General features: G+C 35.9%; 1 protein-coding gene across 10 annotated transcripts; it reads right to left on the reverse strand.

The window, feature by feature from the left end:
* Positions 1–195: 195 nt before the first annotated feature.
* LOC18442346 (SUN domain-containing protein 4) lies at positions 196–15,221 on the reverse strand. Of its 10 annotated transcripts, none has more exons than XM_088869466.1 (6): positions 14,943–15,221; positions 10,960–11,110; positions 5,960–6,027; positions 4,085–5,307; positions 3,901–3,986; positions 196–615 (listed from the first exon to the last, which is right to left on the reverse strand). In XM_088869466.1, exons 3-6 carry the CDS (start codon positions 6,018–6,020, stop codon positions 387–389), a joined length of 1,599 nt encoding a protein of 532 aa, XP_088725592.1. In that variant the 5' UTR covers positions 6,021–6,027; positions 10,960–11,110; positions 14,943–15,221; the 3' UTR covers positions 196–386. The 10 variants fall into 10 exon arrangements, with proteins under 10 accessions (XP_088725592.1, XP_088725563.1, XP_088725573.1 ...); XM_088869437.1 differs by having other exon boundaries at positions 4,079–5,307; XM_088869447.1 differs by having other exon boundaries at positions 4,079–5,307; positions 5,960–6,051.
* Positions 15,222–17,063: the final 1,842 nt, after the last annotated feature.

Genomic DNA, 17,063 nt, shown 5'->3' on the forward strand with positions numbered 1-17,063 from the left:
ATTAAAATTTTTTCGAACTTTGTGACACATCCAAGCTATCAAATTTGACATCGGATGATTGTAAGTAATAGTAACCACCTTGTATCAAAGATAAATGGTCTCATTTCATACAATCCCATTAAAAAAATAGTTTATATGGAGAGTATAAAAAGAAAACTAAAAAAATTCTCAAAATTTTAGAGCATCAGTTTCTGGTTTACTAACAAATGCAGAAACCCCTTCTAATATCTTCAAAAACATGTAGAGAGTACACACAAACAAATGAACATACAGGATTGCTGTTCCCCGAATGTTATAGACAATTATTAATAATCTTTCAAAAGCAAGAAGTGTATGAATATAAACAAAATAGTGAAAAAATAATGGCAAAATTTTGGTACTTAAGGTCATAGTAAAACAATCAAGGCTATTATACAGCTGTACAATACTGTCAGGAACCAGGGTCTAAAGGTATGGGATCTCTTCTCAGGCTTGCCAAAGCCAAATAACATTAAAGATTGATCTAAGAAGAGCTTCAGAAACACTGCACAACCAAAAATGGAACTCACGGCAAATATGGCAAGCTCTTTGTTCTCCATAATCTTTTGATCACTCGTAGCCTTTTCCACCTCTAGTCTGCAGAAGAATTTGAAGAACTCATTAAATACTGGTCATTGGATGAAAAGAAACCAGCTTTTCTTTATTTTAATAGGTGGTTTGTATATTCGTCATTCATAATCAGTTCATGGTGGTTTACAGATTATAAAAAGAAAAAAACACATATTTTCTTCATTATGTTGAAGTTTTTCAAGCATGTCTAACTAGAGGAAAATGCTGGACATAACCTTAGTCTGGCAAAAACAACAAAAGTACCCAATAATTAGGTCTAGATTTTCCATAATTGATCAAATCTTCCTCCCACCCTCAACAGTACCTTCCCCATTCATAGTATTAGCTGAATACAAATCTTCAAAAGTATCCCAATTCTTTTTCCAGTAATGTTTTTGTACCGATTCTTTTCCGGTAATGTTTTTGTAAACCAGATATTTGTGTTTGTGACAAGATTCATATTATCATTTAGAATTAATACACCATATAAGTTTGTGAGCTCCAGAGAGGGGAAATAATAGCTAACATCATCAAGGCAAATGATAGAATAGGGTTTCATATTGAAGTTCTGAGTAGATGCAGCCTTAGTGAGAAAAGCGTCCAGGTTGTTATTGAATGTTTCTCAAATGCTGAACATTAATCTCTAAGGGATAATTAAGATCTAATGGAAATTAACAATTATGATTAGCGAGGTGAGCTACTGCAATCAAGTGCCAAGACCATTTCCAAGAACGGTCTATATTTTATGAGATTTCTGTATTCCAAGCCCCAAGAGGTATCTCATATGACCACAGACCACGTTGAGGATTACAACTAACGAAAGGATCCAGTGCACAAGACCTAGGAAAGCCAAGATACGTCCCAGGCATTAAATGAGGTTGTATGGATTTAATAAGGCTATATTTTACCAAGAAGTGCAGCTTTAGGCTCTTCTGCCAAAGCCACAAGGGAGATTATCATGTACCACCCCAGCATTGACCTTTAATCTAGAAAATAAAGATGGTATCTTCATTTCAGATCCCTCTTTCTATAAAAGTATTGTCTATGAAGCTTCCACTGAAAATCTTATAGGACCATTTCTCTCATTTTATGATCTCATATGTAAGACCAAAGAACTTTGGTGGTATAGGATACCCCAAAGCTGCATCCACTGTCTAGGGTTGATATGGAACTTACCCAGATATAGTCAATTCTTAGCCATTCAATAATAAAAAACGGATGGTGGATATAGTCTTGGAGAACATCAGTCTCTTCAACAATGGCATACTTTGCATTTCATTTTATGTAGTATGCTTACATTCCTGTGTGACGCTACAAAGAGAATGCTCAATCACATTAAAATTTTTGCAATGACGCCAGGTGCAGAAGCAGCACACGTGAAAAAAAAATTCAGTTCTATGGCTATCTCTACCAGAGGTTTATTTGGTACTTCCGCTATTTTTCCCAACAAGAAATGATCCTCTCATTTAGGAGTATAAGATGACATTAGGCCAGTTAGCCAATTCTAGTAAAAAGATTTTGAAAGATTGCTTTACAAACAACGAGTAATCTAGAATTTCTAACAATCAATCCAAACAACATTTCTGCTCATTCACACAAATTTAAGTGCAAACATTAACATTGAGACTGTGAGCCTAATAAAAGTAAATCAGATTCTTTTATCCAAGAGAGATTTAAAGCACAGTCTCTTATTCAAAAGAGATAATCCTCTCCCATTAGCCAATCACAAGCATCAAATTCTCATAACAAGAAGAATGGACCAATGAGAAGGGCACTGCAGGCTGAATGGGCTCAACCATTGGAGACTTCCACCAACAATGGGCCAGCCCATCCAATGGAAGCTCATCATATATCCCTCTCTTTTATAAATAGGAGGCCTTAGCCTCATTTGCAGCCAACTTTAAGAGGTATAGAAAAATCCTACATGGAAGAAAAATGAGAGAGAAGAAGATAGCATCACAGAGAGATTGATTGCCGGAGAAAGAGGTAGGAGCTCTGAAGAAGACCACGACCAAGCCTTGTGACTCCACCAACCCTGAGAAGAAAACTGGCACACTTGACCTAGGATCACAATCTAAATAAAGTGACCAACATGCTAGGAGAAAGTGGTGTCTTTCGACTCCCGAGAAATAGAGCAGGTACACCTGACACAGGATTGCCATCCCAATTAAGTGACCAACTTGCTCGGACAAAGGCCCCCATGACTCGCGATGACCATGAGGATGTGACACCTCTTTCCTTCTCATCTCATTATTTCTCTATCAACTCCTTTTACCTCCCTTCTCCATTCTCTTGCTTCTTTTTTCTCTCTCATCCAAGGGGCCAAACCCAAAGGAAGCCCCCTTCAGGAGGGCGAGTTTTCTCCCTCATTCCTCAAATCCAGCTAGAAACGGTTCACGAGCAATAAAAATCTGCACATCTCTCTAAGGCCAAGAAATTTCTTTTGTTTATGGAATGGATGAATTCTTCGCTCTCCGTTTCTTAGGGTTCTGCTCTTCCAAAAAAGGGACCAATTAAGGAATGAATAAAACATAAGTCTTGATCTCAGTGCTTCACCATATCACATGCAGTACACGTCATGGTCCTAGTCTGGATCTCTTATTTTTAATCAAACCAACAGATGCACTCTCAGTATTTAATCATTATCACCTGAGCCATATCCCAATAATTTGGGGTAGGCTACTTTCAATATTTAATCATGCAAGAAATTGCAAGTGACATGTTTTATACATAAATTGTATTCACTAGATACAAGGCAACTGTTCTCATCTCTCTAAAAGGGAGAAATTTCTTTTGTTTATGGAACGGATGAATTCCTGTCTCTCCATCAATCCTTAGGATTCTTCTCAACCGAAAAAAACGACCCACTAAGGAATGAATGACACAAAGTCTAAATCTCAGTGCCTCACCAAATTACATGCAGTCCAAGACATGGTCCTAAGTTAAAATCCCTTATTTTTAATCAAACCAACAGATGCACTTTCAGTATTTAATAATGTTGGCAAGTTAGAGGTTTTATACATAAATCTTGTTTACTATATAAATCTTATTTACTAGATTCAGGGCAGCTGTTATCCAAAAAAAAAAAATTTATTCATTAGATAAATATACATGCAGATTAAAGTTGTTTAAGGACAAAAAAGATCAATTTTACAATTGATGCAGTCATTAACCCACCAAGTAAAGCCAAAAAACCAACGTGCTATTTTAGGACCAGCATAACTGCATAGTCCAGGCATTCATGATGGTCTAGTGGAAGGGTGGGAAACGCAAGGAAATAATAAAAAAATACAAAAGAACACATCTACTGACCTGAGCAAGCCATTATCTTTAATCAAACCTTCCATTTGCGAGGAAATGATAAACTTCCAAGATATGAGCTCTCCCACCTCTCTCTCCTGATAAAAAAATGTTACAGCCCAATTACATGAATATTTTCAGGTGTTCTACACCATACAGGTAAAATGATAGCTGAGAGAAATCTACATACCACTACCTCTTTCCATAAGAGGAGATCCTTAATTTCCATCCTCATTTGCTCCAAGTGCAAGGAAACCCGAGATGTATCCTTGTCGAGATCTGAGAAAAGTTTCCCATATCTACGATTCTGTTCTTCCATATATCCCTCTAGAACAGATAGATTTAACTCTAACAACCTGATTTTCTGCATCAAAATCTTAATCACAGTATCACCAGGTATCCTCCCACTTTGCTGCTGCCTTATTTCTTTAATTGGATCGGGGACATTGCCTTTTGAAACCTCATTTTTCACATCTAATACCAACCCATCATCATTATCACCTTGATTTGCAGACGCCTCTTTAACAGAAGGATCAACCCCATCAAAAAGATGAGTCATCTCATTATTGTTGCCAGAGCCTAGTTCTAATCCAATAGGGAGAACTTCAAGAGGATTGGAACCGGGCAACTGATTGCTAGACTCTTCATCAGGTTTTGGAATAAAAAATTCAAGCATACGCTCAATGGCATCAACCCCATAAACCTGTACAACACTAAGAGTGCAGTAGAATTCAGTCCCGTAATGGCTGAGCAAGTTGAACTTCAAGTATCTCACCCATTTAGGTTCAGGAAGCATGAACCTCTGGACATGCTTGACATTCTGTGCGACACATTTCCCAAGAGTTGTCCATGTCTCTGTGGGATAAATTAGACTTCCCAACAGTTCAAAATCCTTGAGGTTAGAGGAGTAGTGCTCAAAATTTGCTATTTCAAAGGAATCGACTAAAGTCTCCTCAGATAGCTCAATAATGACAATTTTTTCTTCTGCTGAACATGGGTTCCTCAGGTACTTATCTTTGTCTCCATTCAAAATATTTCCAGCTCCTTTAGCTTCCTTGTTATGTGACAAGACTTTTGCACCCTTAAAAGAACATGCATAATTATACTCACTACCATCAGGCTCAAGCCTATGAATGATACTCCCAAGTTGCCCACTCACTGCTTCACCTGTTTTTTGGATCGCCTTGCTTTTGAACTCGTCCAGACCAAAATGAATGGAATTGGTTGCCTTTTCGATCCTCTGTTGCTTGTACTTATCAAAATCCGGATCTTCTGGTTTATCAAGCTGCAGTTTTCCTTTGGAATCAGATTGCATGCACTGATCTGGGGCTTGCATATCAGGAACAAGCCCAAATAGCTTTTCATATCCATTGGTTTGGAAATCTTCCTTTACCTCTAGTCGATGAAAGTTTTCCCCATCTGGGTAGACAAGATTGTCAGAATCACCATTAAGCGCTCACTAGACAAGAAATATTAGCATGCCAATCACTTTAACATCTATGATCATTCTAATTTTGCAAACAAATATGCTTCATTTCACAAAAAACCAATATTTCCGTTAACTAGGTAAAGGTCTATAGGATCAAACATGAAAAGCCCCTGGAAGGCAATCTACTTCTAAAAGAGTTGGAACCAAATAACAGAAACAGTTATCCTCAATGGAAAAAAGTATAGACATCCGTGTCTCCGTTAATTATCTCTGGTTGACCTCCCAATTCATTCTTTACAAATAAAAAATTGAAAAAGCACTAGTTTCAATTACTAAAGGGTTCTGTCCATCACTAGAAATAAGTATAACAACAGGGAAGGGAGGAAGTTCGTAATTGAAGCATGGTACGCACAGAAAATAGCTCTTCCCCAGAAGAGAGATGTACTCAAGCTCTATTCCACCACATAATCCTTTTCATAAACAGTAAATAATTCGTAGTTCTAAAAGTGTTCATTATTATAATTCATATCCATAGTATAAATACTCGAAGGAAGTCAGTGAAGAACAAGAATAGTTCAGTACTTGCAAGGAAGTAAGACGGATTAACAATAGAGAATGGATATTCCCACTGATTATGCCAACCTTGGATTCTCAGATATGGAAGCAAGCAGACATGGTACTCATGAGTCATCATCAAAGTCATTGCATCTCTACAAGTCAAAAGTAATATGTTCCTGTACGATAAATCAATAAGAAGTATGCTGAAATTTGGAGAGGAAAAGGAGATTTTGGGGAACCAGTTTCATAAATAAATCATTATCAGTATCTCCTCACAACCATACTTGGCTCATCATATAGTTCACAGAAATCATTCAAAAACCAAAAATAATTTTTTTTTAAAAAAAACTTATTATCCAGTATTCCACAAGGAAGTACTGGAAAATTTCACATGAATTACCAATTCCGAAGTAGTCATATATGACAAACAAAAATATTGTTGTACATCACACTAATGCAAAAGAAGAAAAAAAATGAAATGATCAATGCTAGTGTTCAGTCAATAATAGAAAAATCAATAGAAAATGAAAATTTTAGCCACCTTAAGGGACCATATATTGAGAACGAACATCCAAATAAACATTACCATTCTATTTTAACAAAAAGGGTTAACATTGTATTTAATTTCTCACGCATGTAAAGAGGTATGATCCTAATGTTGTGATCAATGGTGATTAAAAACAGCAAGGGTATATCACATTAACAGTTATTGTGCATACAAAATCACATAAACCAGAAATGAAAACATTATGGAATCAAAGCAACAACATGGAATGAAAATACAGCAACAACCACATCACATGACATAATGATTTAACGTGGTTCGACTACAAATCGTGACCTACATCCACATGAGAATAGTGCGAGACTTTACTTACTGATTTGGGAAGATTACAAGGTGAAATCAAGGCTCGAAACTTCAAATTACAGCAGCCCTTTCTCACTCTAAACAGGGCCCAAAACAGGGCACCAAGAACACCCAAAAATGGATTTTCTTTGACACTTTCTCTCACTAAAATAGGGCCTGCAATAGGGCTCCTATAAAACCCAACAAGGAACCCACTTCTCTCACTTCCTCTCACTAGAAAGTAAGACAAAACAGTTGCCTGCAAAATCCTCAAACATGAGCCTTTCTCTTCTTTCTTTCTATCTCTCTAAAACACAATGAAACAAGCCCCTTTAAGAGCCTAGTTCCTACAATATCACAATCCTTGGATTAGTTTCAATACAAGGGCTTAAAACAAGAGATGGAAAAGTAAAAAAAAAGAACCACGTGTGATTTGGATTCACACATGCATAACAATCTCTTACTCGAAGACAAATCACCAAGCCTCTGAAACAACCACCAATACAACATTCTCCAGCCTCTCAAGGTTACTTCTCCTCTAACCTCGAAAGTCTTCTACATATCTTATTCTTTTCAGTTGGGATAATTTTTGTCAACATATCAGCAAGGTTATTCCCAGTATGGATCTTGTCCACCTGTAGATCTCTACGCTCGAGGGCCAACTGAATAAAATGGTATTTGACCTCTATGTGTTTTGTCTTGGAGTGATAAGCTACATTCTTGGCCAAATGAATAGTACTTTGGTTATCATAATGCACAATATATCTATCTTGTTTCACCCCAAACTGGTCAAGTAACCTCTTCAACCAAATCATTTCTTTTCTTGCCTCTATCAATGCCACATACTCAGTTTTATTTGATGACAAGGCAAAAATATCTTGCAACCTTGACATCCAGCTGATTGCACCGCCACCAATCTTGAAAATATACCCAATGGTAGACCTTCTAGTGTCACGGCACCCTACATAATCTGAATTTGCATAACTAAGAACTTTCAATAATGAGTTTCCAAAGCACAAACATGCATTTCGTGTCCCCTTCAAATACCGAAGGATCCACTTAACTGCTTGTCAATATTCCCAACCTGGATTAGACATAAATCTAGAAACAACTCCCATTGCATGGGCAATATCAGGTTTAGTACAAATCATCGCATACATCAATCTACCCACTGCAGAAGTATATAGAATATTCTTCTTATTACCTTATCTACCTCATTCATTGGAGAGCCATTTTTAGACAACTTAAAATGTGCACCTAATGGTGTAGAAACAGGTTTACAGTCAATCATATTGAACCGTTTAAGAACTTTAGAAATATATTCAAATTGAATTAACTAATGCTTACCTTGTTTTCTATCTCTATGGATGTGCATGCCCAATATCTTCTTGGCTGGGTTCAAGATTCTTGGTGGCAAAATGCTTGGATATATCAAGCTTCAAATGCTTAATTTCATTCAAATCTTGCTTGCAATCAACATAAAGTAATAAAACAGTGAAAGAACCACATATTGATCCCTTAAAGAATACAAAATGATAAAATTTGCATTTAGTATAACCTTTACCCAGTATAAAACAATCAAAATTCTTATACCATTGCCTAGATGCTTACTTCAAACCATACAATCCCTTTTCAACTTGCAAACCAAGTGAGGATTGGTTTTGTCCTCAAAACCTTCAGGCTGACACATATAAATTTATTCTTTAAGATCACCATGCAAGAAGGCAATTTTTGTATCAAGTTGTTCTAGCTCCAAATTCAAGTTAGCAACCAAAGATAAAACAACTCTAATAGAGCTATGCTTAACAATATGAGCAAAAATTTCATCAAAATCAACACCTAGCTTTTGGTAAAATTTCATTAATGATGCCAAAGGATACAACCAACACTTTCTAGAATAATCGTCTAAAAAAGTGACAAAATAAGAAGCTCCACCAAGAGATTTAATCTTAAAAAGGTCACAAATATCAGAATATATCAATTCTAATGCTTTACTTTTTGTATCAGAATCATTTCTTTTATAACTAAGTCTATGCTACTTACGCATAGCACAATGATCACAAAAATCAAGAAAGGAATGCTTCAAAATATGAATAATATTTTGACTTGGCAATACCTTCATACCATGCTCACTGAGATAACCCAAGCGACTATGCCAAGCCTACATGTCCTCATGCTTACTAGTTGTAGCAACAATCTTCTTTGCAACATCATTCTTTTGAGTCGTGCCATGAAGAATGTAGAGATTTCCATCCTTTTCCCCCTTTAACATTGTCATGCAACCTCTTGAAATCTTCCATGACCCATTTCTAAAAGTCATTATTGAACCAGAGTTACCTAATTGCCTGGCTGAAATGATATCTTCAAGTCAGGAACATGCCTCACATTTCTTAATGTGTGCTTCTTTCCATCTGATTGTTTGATAACAACATTTTCAATACCCAAAATTTTGCAAGCTCGATCATCACTAAGATAGACAAAGCCACCATCCACATTTGTGTATAATGAAAAGTATGATCTTTCTGAGCAAACATGAAATGAGGCACCAAAGTCCAAAACCCAAGGATATTTAGTAGCAATGTTGTGCATACAATACTAAAAGTGACCCCATCTTGACCGTTAGATACAATACTTGTTTCGGCATGGTCATCCTTGCTCTTAGCCTTTTTCTTGTTTTTTAAAACATAACAATCTTTCCTTGTATGACCAGGTTTCTTGCAATACCAACAAGTAACCTTCTTTCCCTGCGACTTGGACCTACCTCTGCCATGAGATTTACCTCTATTAAATCCAGATGGTTGATCTCTATATTGTGTTCTTCATCTATCACCTGCTGCCAATGCTTGATTTGATTCAGCAAGCATTTGAGCAAGATGTCTTTCTAGTCTCGTCATTCAACAATAAAGCAACAACATCTTTCAAATTAGACTTGTTACCCATTGTATTTGTCATAGTGGTAACCAAGGTATCCCAACTAGCAGGTAAAGAACTCAGTAAAAGCAAACATAAAACCTCATCTAAATTAACTTTTAGAGACCTCAAATGTGAGGCAATAGAATTAAATTCACTCACATTTGCTCTAATTGTTGCACCTTCTTTCATTTTCAAAAGAAATAACTTTTTCATTGCATGCATTTTATTGCACCATAGGGTTGTTCAAAAGATTGCTCTAAAGATTGTCAAAGCTTTGCAGATGTTTTATATTGACAAACATCAAATAAAATTGAGAGTGAAATACAAGGTCTAATAGCTGCCAAACATTTTCGATCAAGAATATCTCAGTCCCAATCTTCCATTCCAACAGGTATGGCCCCTTTTCCTGGAAGCGGCCAATCTAATTCTTTCCTAACAAGATAATCTTCCATCATCATCTTCCATATTGTTCAATTAGTTTGAATTAGTTTTTCAAATTTCATTGCCGTTTCCATTTTAGGAAAAATACAGCGAATAAGTACAATAGCAAACCCCCTTTCTTCACAAAGCACAAATCCTTAGCTTTGATACCAGTTGTTGGGATCGATGGTGGTGAAAATACAACAAGGGTATATCACATTAACAGTTATTATACATCCAACATAAACTAGCAATGGAAACAATATAGAATCAAGGCAACAACATAGAATGAAAATACAATAACAACCACATCACATGACAATGATTTAACGTGGTTCGGCCACAAATCGTGACCTACATCCACAAGAGAATGGTGTGAGATTTTACTTATAGATTTGGGAAAATTACAAGGTGAAATCAAGGCTCAAAACTTCAAATTACAGCAGCCCTTTATCACTCTAAACAGGGCCCAAAACAAGGCACCAAGAACACCCAAAAATGGGTTCTCGTTGACACTTTCTCTCGCTAAAACAGGGCTCCTATAAAACCCAACAAGAACCCTTCTTCTTTCACTTTATTTCACTAGAAAATATGGAAAAAACAATTGCCTGCAAAATCCTCAAATGTGAGTCTTTCTCTTCTTTTTTTTTCTCTCTAAAACAAGATGAAACAAGCCCCTTTAAAGAGCAAAGTTCCTACAACATCACATCCCTTGGATTAGTTTCAATCCAAGGCCTTAAAATAAGAGATAGAAAAGTAAAAAGAGAACAACATGAGTGATTTGGATTCACACATTCATAATACCTAACATGTGCACAAGTACAAGGTGATTAATTCAAATGTCAATACTCAATAGTCAATTGATTTGGGATAGGATTGCCATAGCTTAGAAAGCCATAGATACCAAGGCAAATAGGAAATTGTTGAGCTGATATATGCTTGCTCTCTCTCCTCTCTCTCTCTCTCTTTCTAGTGCAGGTTAGCTGGGACTTGAACCTTGGTCATCATGCTGGTCTCCCACATGCCCTAACCACCAAGCCAAGGGGATGAAAGACCTGATATGACCATTCCAATTGATGTCAATCTTATAGCATTAATGAGAATTGCCAGAAAGAGAGAGCTTACTTAAGGAAAAATGACATATATCACTGTTTCTCTATCATGTTCCATGGTTCAACTAAGACCCACTTAAGACATCCTAGCCATAGTAACCGTGATCTCCCAACTAAGGCGGCGATCCTGCTCTAGGATCACTATTCGGAGTTTCTTAGCCGGGATCCCCATGGGATTTCAATCCCTAATACTTGGGATCTGGTGTCAGACTTAATAAATCATAAACCACATCATAATGATCGCATAAAGCCATAAACTACAACATAATGCTATAATTGCAAAAATATATGCCTCATCATAATATTATCGAATGATAATGAATTAATGATTGCATTTTTTAAGTTCTAATACATTTCTATTTTAATATTTTTATTTACTAATACTAATATCATAACCTGATTGAATTTTTTTTTAGAATTTTTCATTAAAATTTTTATTTTTAAAAAAGTTATGTATGTATCAGTTAATAAATTATATTAAAGGAGCTCCCGATCTAGGGAATTTAGTGCATGTATCGATCAGCCGCTCCCACCTCTACCCACACTCCCGCTCCAAGCAACTATGGCCTTAGCAGCTAGAGAAAATATCATTCTCTCTACTTTAGTCTTATCATTTGGTTTGTAATGAGTCGCTTGCAATTGTTTGGCCTCCATATTGAGAGGGAAGACCACCACAAATATGCTGCCCCCCCTTTCAATGTTGTCAAGGCAAAGGCAAGCTCACAGTATATAGCACTTAATGGGTGGTCTAAGCAAAAAAAAAACTTTGGGAGAACTAAATGCCAGTATAAACTGATGTGGAAAGTTGTTGATAAAGAGAAGTTGTAGCATGTAGGATCACATGCATCTTCTAGGAGAATTACAAAAAAGGAGAATTAGGACAGCCACCATGACATCTGGTAATTAATCTTGGATATGTGTCTGGTCAAGGATGCTCCAAACACTCCAACGATACTTTTTTTTAGATGGATAATGAGCTCAACCAAAATTCTAACTAGGAAACATAATTAGCTCCAAAGCTTAAAGTTAGAAAATTAATGCGGATTTTTGGGAAGTTTGAGAAGATGGTTGAGTGCTCCTCACTCATCCATTATAAGCAGAAAAGAAATTGTAGTTTTTGATTCAGGACTATTTGGAATATCGAACATTGGTGGCTACAAATGTTTTAAGACTGGGACTCATGCATGGAACTAGGCAGGGCCCAAGGCCAACGCAAAGGGTATGACTTGGTCAAGTCTCTACAGGATCCGTTGTGCAAGCAAAAAGTAACACGGTAAAAACGGAGTTTGATATGCCAAGTCTCAACAAGACTCGGCTGATCTAGCTGGAAAAAAAAATGGTGAGACTCAGCCGGTTCCCAAGGTTTCTCACTCAGACCTTGCAGGATACCAGGTTGGAGTAACTTGGGTGATTCCGCGTCGGTGTTGCCGAGTTTCAAAATATGGGTGGCTACTGTCCTAGGTGGATGGTCAATTGGCTACCAATCCTTTTCGCGAAAGAAGGTCCATTATCTAAGAGTTTTTCCCTTTTACAGTTCTCTAAGATTTATCATGGGATTAAATATTTTGAGCCACATTTTCCCAAAGTAAGGTGCTTAAAGAGAGAGTTTAATTCCCACCATCTTGTGGGAAGCAATCACATCGGGTCACTTAGTGAAGATTCGAGTCTGATAGTACAAGCATTATGGACTATGGCCCCTCAAGAGTTCTCATAAAGAACAGAGGTTCCATACCTTAAGGCTTTAACGGACATTTGGAACGTTGGGGTTCAAGACTTAAAATAAGGCAAAAGCTAGAATCTCAATTGGACCATGCTCATTCTTGATATGTCATTTGAGCCTCTTCTCACAGAGGATGATGACTTTCTGATTGTGATTAGATGGGTGAGACATGGAGAAGTTATGATATGGGATTACAAAAGGGAAAGCACATGTTGGATATCTATCTTTTCCATGTTCTAAAAAATGCCAATCAGGTTATTAGCTCCGATGGCAAGGGAGGGTGGCAAGATAGACGCTAATTAAAAGGAATGTCATTCCTCTGCCTTCTGTGTTTCCACTTCCACATACTCTGTTTCTTGTTGAATGACAATGTGTTTCACAAAGGAGTAAATGCTGCTCTGTTCTAAGAAGGCCCCGGGGTATGGGATACGCAAACACACTTAAAAAGGAGTTTCAATAGTGGCCATTGCTCTAGATTCCATGGACTACTGATTCAAATTATCAGAACAAGCAAAAGTACAATTCCAACCTCATTTGCCATGTTATAAATGTATAAGCGCAAAGAATATTAACTTGCAAGCAACCAAGCTAGTTTCATTCATCATCATCATCACCACCACCATCACCATCCGAGTCTTATCCCAACTATTTGGGGTCTGCTGCACGAATTCTGTTATGCTATTCCACTTTATCAAGCATCATACCCTTAGTTAGAGCATAAGTCATTGCTTTTCTGCTTCCATTTATGTCCTTTTGAGCCTTCCCCTTGCCCTTTTAGAGCCTCTCACATGAACCAAATTACCTTTTCTAACCAAGATTGTTCTAGTTTGACACTATACATGGACAAAAACCTAAGTCTATTTTCCTTCGTCTTATTGCATATTGGACCTACCCTTAAGTTCTCTTAGATGTCATGTTATCATTTTGAATTACATCATTTCCTATCATGCGGCTCATCCTTCTCAACATCCACATCTTAGCATATTCATTGATTGTATTTAATGAATATATTGTTTCTTGACCGTCCAACATCCTATCCTATAATGCATTGTTGGTCTTACAAGCATCCTATAGATTCATTAGTATGCGACGATCACATAAGACTCCAGAAACACATCTCCACTTCTTCCATCCAACTCTAATTCTATGGTCGACATCTTCCTCAATCTCTTGGTTCTCATGGATTACCGACCCAAGATTCGAAAATAATCTCTTTTAGGTACTTCTTGGCCAAACTAGCTAGTTTCATTTCTCCTCAGTTAAAAAAAAAAAAATTCGAAGGTGTGATTGTGCCCAAGATTATGAAGAAACATAACAAGAAAAAGCTAAATTTTGGGTCCATCGCAAACCAAAATACAAATTGGCAACATTAATTATCATTTTCATTCGACAATTGGTGTGTATATCAGTTATCAACAAGAAATCTCTTGATGAGAATTTCTTATATAGAAGCCTAAAACAGACACAACTGGTATAAAGCTGAAATGACAATAAAACAGACACAAACGACATAGAAAAAAATACAGATGGATAATCCTTTAATTGCTTGAATAAGGGGCTAGTTGTTTTAATTGGCAAATACTAACAAAGTATATTTGGCAAAGAAGGCGAGTCTTTAAGAACATAAAGATGAGAAACATGGGTTACTATAAACAAGAAAAGCAAGAAAACAATTAACAGGATGGACCATGACCCGAAAACATAAGTGCTAAGGAAGATCAAATTTAAGTCAAGTCGAAAATAAGTTTTGAAACAAAATTAAGCTCAAATCACGAAGAAATAAAACCAATCGGGAAATGCATAGATATTGTAATGATTAAATACTTAAACTGTGAGGAACTAGGAAAACATATAGAACAAAAAAGCAGAAAAAATGGTTGATCTTTCAAAGACTGAATAAAACAATGAAGAAAAGTGGGGAACATAAGGTTGAACGGTAAAACAAATGTGTGATAAAAAAACCCAAGAGTAATCAAGCATAAACAAATCACAATATTAAATTCACATAAACAATTTAAATAGCATTTAATACTAGTGGAAAGGGGATATAAATACCTTGATATTCATGGGTGATACTCACCCATGAAATGAACAAGAAGAGGAGAGCCCATGAAGCGTGGACGAAGGACAATGAGGCCTCACAGAACCGGCTTTTGCTACTTTTAGTATGAAGTGTTGGCCTCTGCATCTCTCTCATGCGAACTGCCAAAGCTTCCTGATTGGGAACTTCAACAGTAAAGGGGAGTTCTCCAATTATCTTCCCCTTTTTATCGAACACTTAACATGAACATAGATAAAGTTCCTTCTTCTTTTTCAAACTTCCTTCCTGTTATCAATCACGCCCTTAGGGATCGACTACAAACAGACCATTTATCTTTGAAAAAAGTTTATACAAGGGGACAACCTGAAAATGTAGAATTACAGATACACATCATAAATTTATCATATTATCTTGTTTTAATGCTGTAAACTCGACATTGATATATATATATATATATATATATATATATATATATATATATATATATATATATATATATATATATATATATATATATATATATATATATAAAAAGATGATGAGTCCCAAAATAGTGCATATTGCAACACATTATCTAGACCATCTATTTTCAAGATTTTCATATATTTATAGATCTACTTGATTTTAACCATTTTTTTTTGTTTAAAATTTTATAATTAGATACAAAAATAGATTTTTAGTTAATCTTAAGAATTTTTTACACAAAAATTACATGTTATGGTAAAATTTGGAGGTGCGCCTTAATTGGATTGTTTAAGATTGCAACCATATAGAAACCACACCTTTTATCTTTTGTACATGAGATCATAATTATTCTCACTCATTAGATTTCAAATTGGATGGCTTAGGATGAGTTACAAAGTCCAATATGTTTTTATTTTTTTAACTTTGTGTCTATTCAATAATACTCTTATAATCACCTATTTTGAAATTTAAATTGTGACCTCAATATACAAAAGGTAAATGATATTTTTGTCTACATTCCCATATCATTAATCCCCTACTAAATATCGTGTAACCAAGAGAGAATGAGAAAGTGTTTTAAAAATCACTAAAACACTATCTACGTCTACCAGTTTAGTTTCAAACTAGGTGATCCCAGTGTGGATAGATTTAAGTTGGGAAATTCAATTCATTCTGGGCTTTCTCAAAGCTCGAGAGAGAGATTGTATGTCAAGCAACTTGTTTCAAGGCTCTATATAGATAATAAAAAGGATATATAATTCATAAAATATGAATTTAGGGCCCAAACTCTAGTGTCTCTTTGAAAAGCATCATAAATCGAGGACTTGTTAAACCCCATATGAACATGTTTAAAGATTTGTTGATTTCAAATAACAAAAAAAAAATTTAAAAAAAATTGTTATTTCCCAATCGAAAGAATTCCAAAAATTGAAATATGATAGTGTTATATGCACCATGATAAAATCATAGCAAATCAAAGAATAAAAATATATCGGTAAGCTAAAAAATCAGTAATGAATCAGTTTTGGTCCAAACAAATTAGAGTAAAAATTTTGAAAAAAAAATAGGGATTACTGGAAATAGGTAAGTAGGAATCATGAATATTTCTATTACTTACTAGATTGCAAGATAAAAGTCGAGGCTAGCGGATGATAACTAAGACCCTCTGTTAATGAATGGGGGCTGTAAATTCGTTTGCTTTCATAACAGTACGAATAATGTGATAGCTAGGCCAATTGAACCACCCACCTAACATAGAACCTAAACCATAAAATAAGTCTCAAATACAAAGTTTTCAAACCAAGCAAGCCACCCTTCAAGTTGTATGATGCCTTGCATATAAAATCTCATATATATATTATTTTAGAATATTGTTTTCGCGGCTGACCCGAGTAAGTTGGTATCAACTTTGCCTCATTTGAAGCTCAAATGGTGCAGTTAATAATGGAGAAGCATGTGTTGTCCTGGGGATACATGCGGGCTTGGGCAGTGATGAACATTTATGGAGCAGCCGTGTTCTTAAAAGTGATGTCCTTGGTAGTGAATCCGGCTTCTAATACACCTAAAACTGGCACGGAATTCATAAAAATAACTACAAGGTTCTTACTTAGAAAATACATATGATCAAAAAACAATGTTTGCAATGCGTACCAAAAATAGCAGTTTTGAGG

This window comes from Amborella trichopoda, chromosome 1, assembly GCF_054954075.1.
Source record: "Amborella trichopoda isolate Santa Cruz 75 chromosome 1, AtrichopodaSantaCruz75HAP2 v2.0, whole genome shotgun sequence".
NCBI lineage: Eukaryota > Viridiplantae > Streptophyta > Magnoliopsida > Amborellales > Amborellaceae > Amborella > Amborella trichopoda.

What these genes read in the sequence shown, in the direction of transcription:
- LOC18442346 (XM_011628003.3), bottom strand. Translation starts at nt 15,084, where the DNA reads ATGAGAGAGATGCAGAGGCCAACACTTCATACTAAAAGTAGCAAAAGC. An exon ending in TATCACCCATGAATATCAAG is followed by an intron (nt 5,308 to 14,942) that starts GTATTTATATCC and finishes TTGTCTACCCAG; the next exon opens with ATGGGGAAAACTTTCATCGA. An exon ending in AAAGATAATGGCTTGCTCAG is followed by an intron (nt 616 to 3,900) that starts GTCAGTAGATGT and finishes ATTCTTCTGCAG; the next exon opens with ACTAGAGGTGGAAAAGGCTA.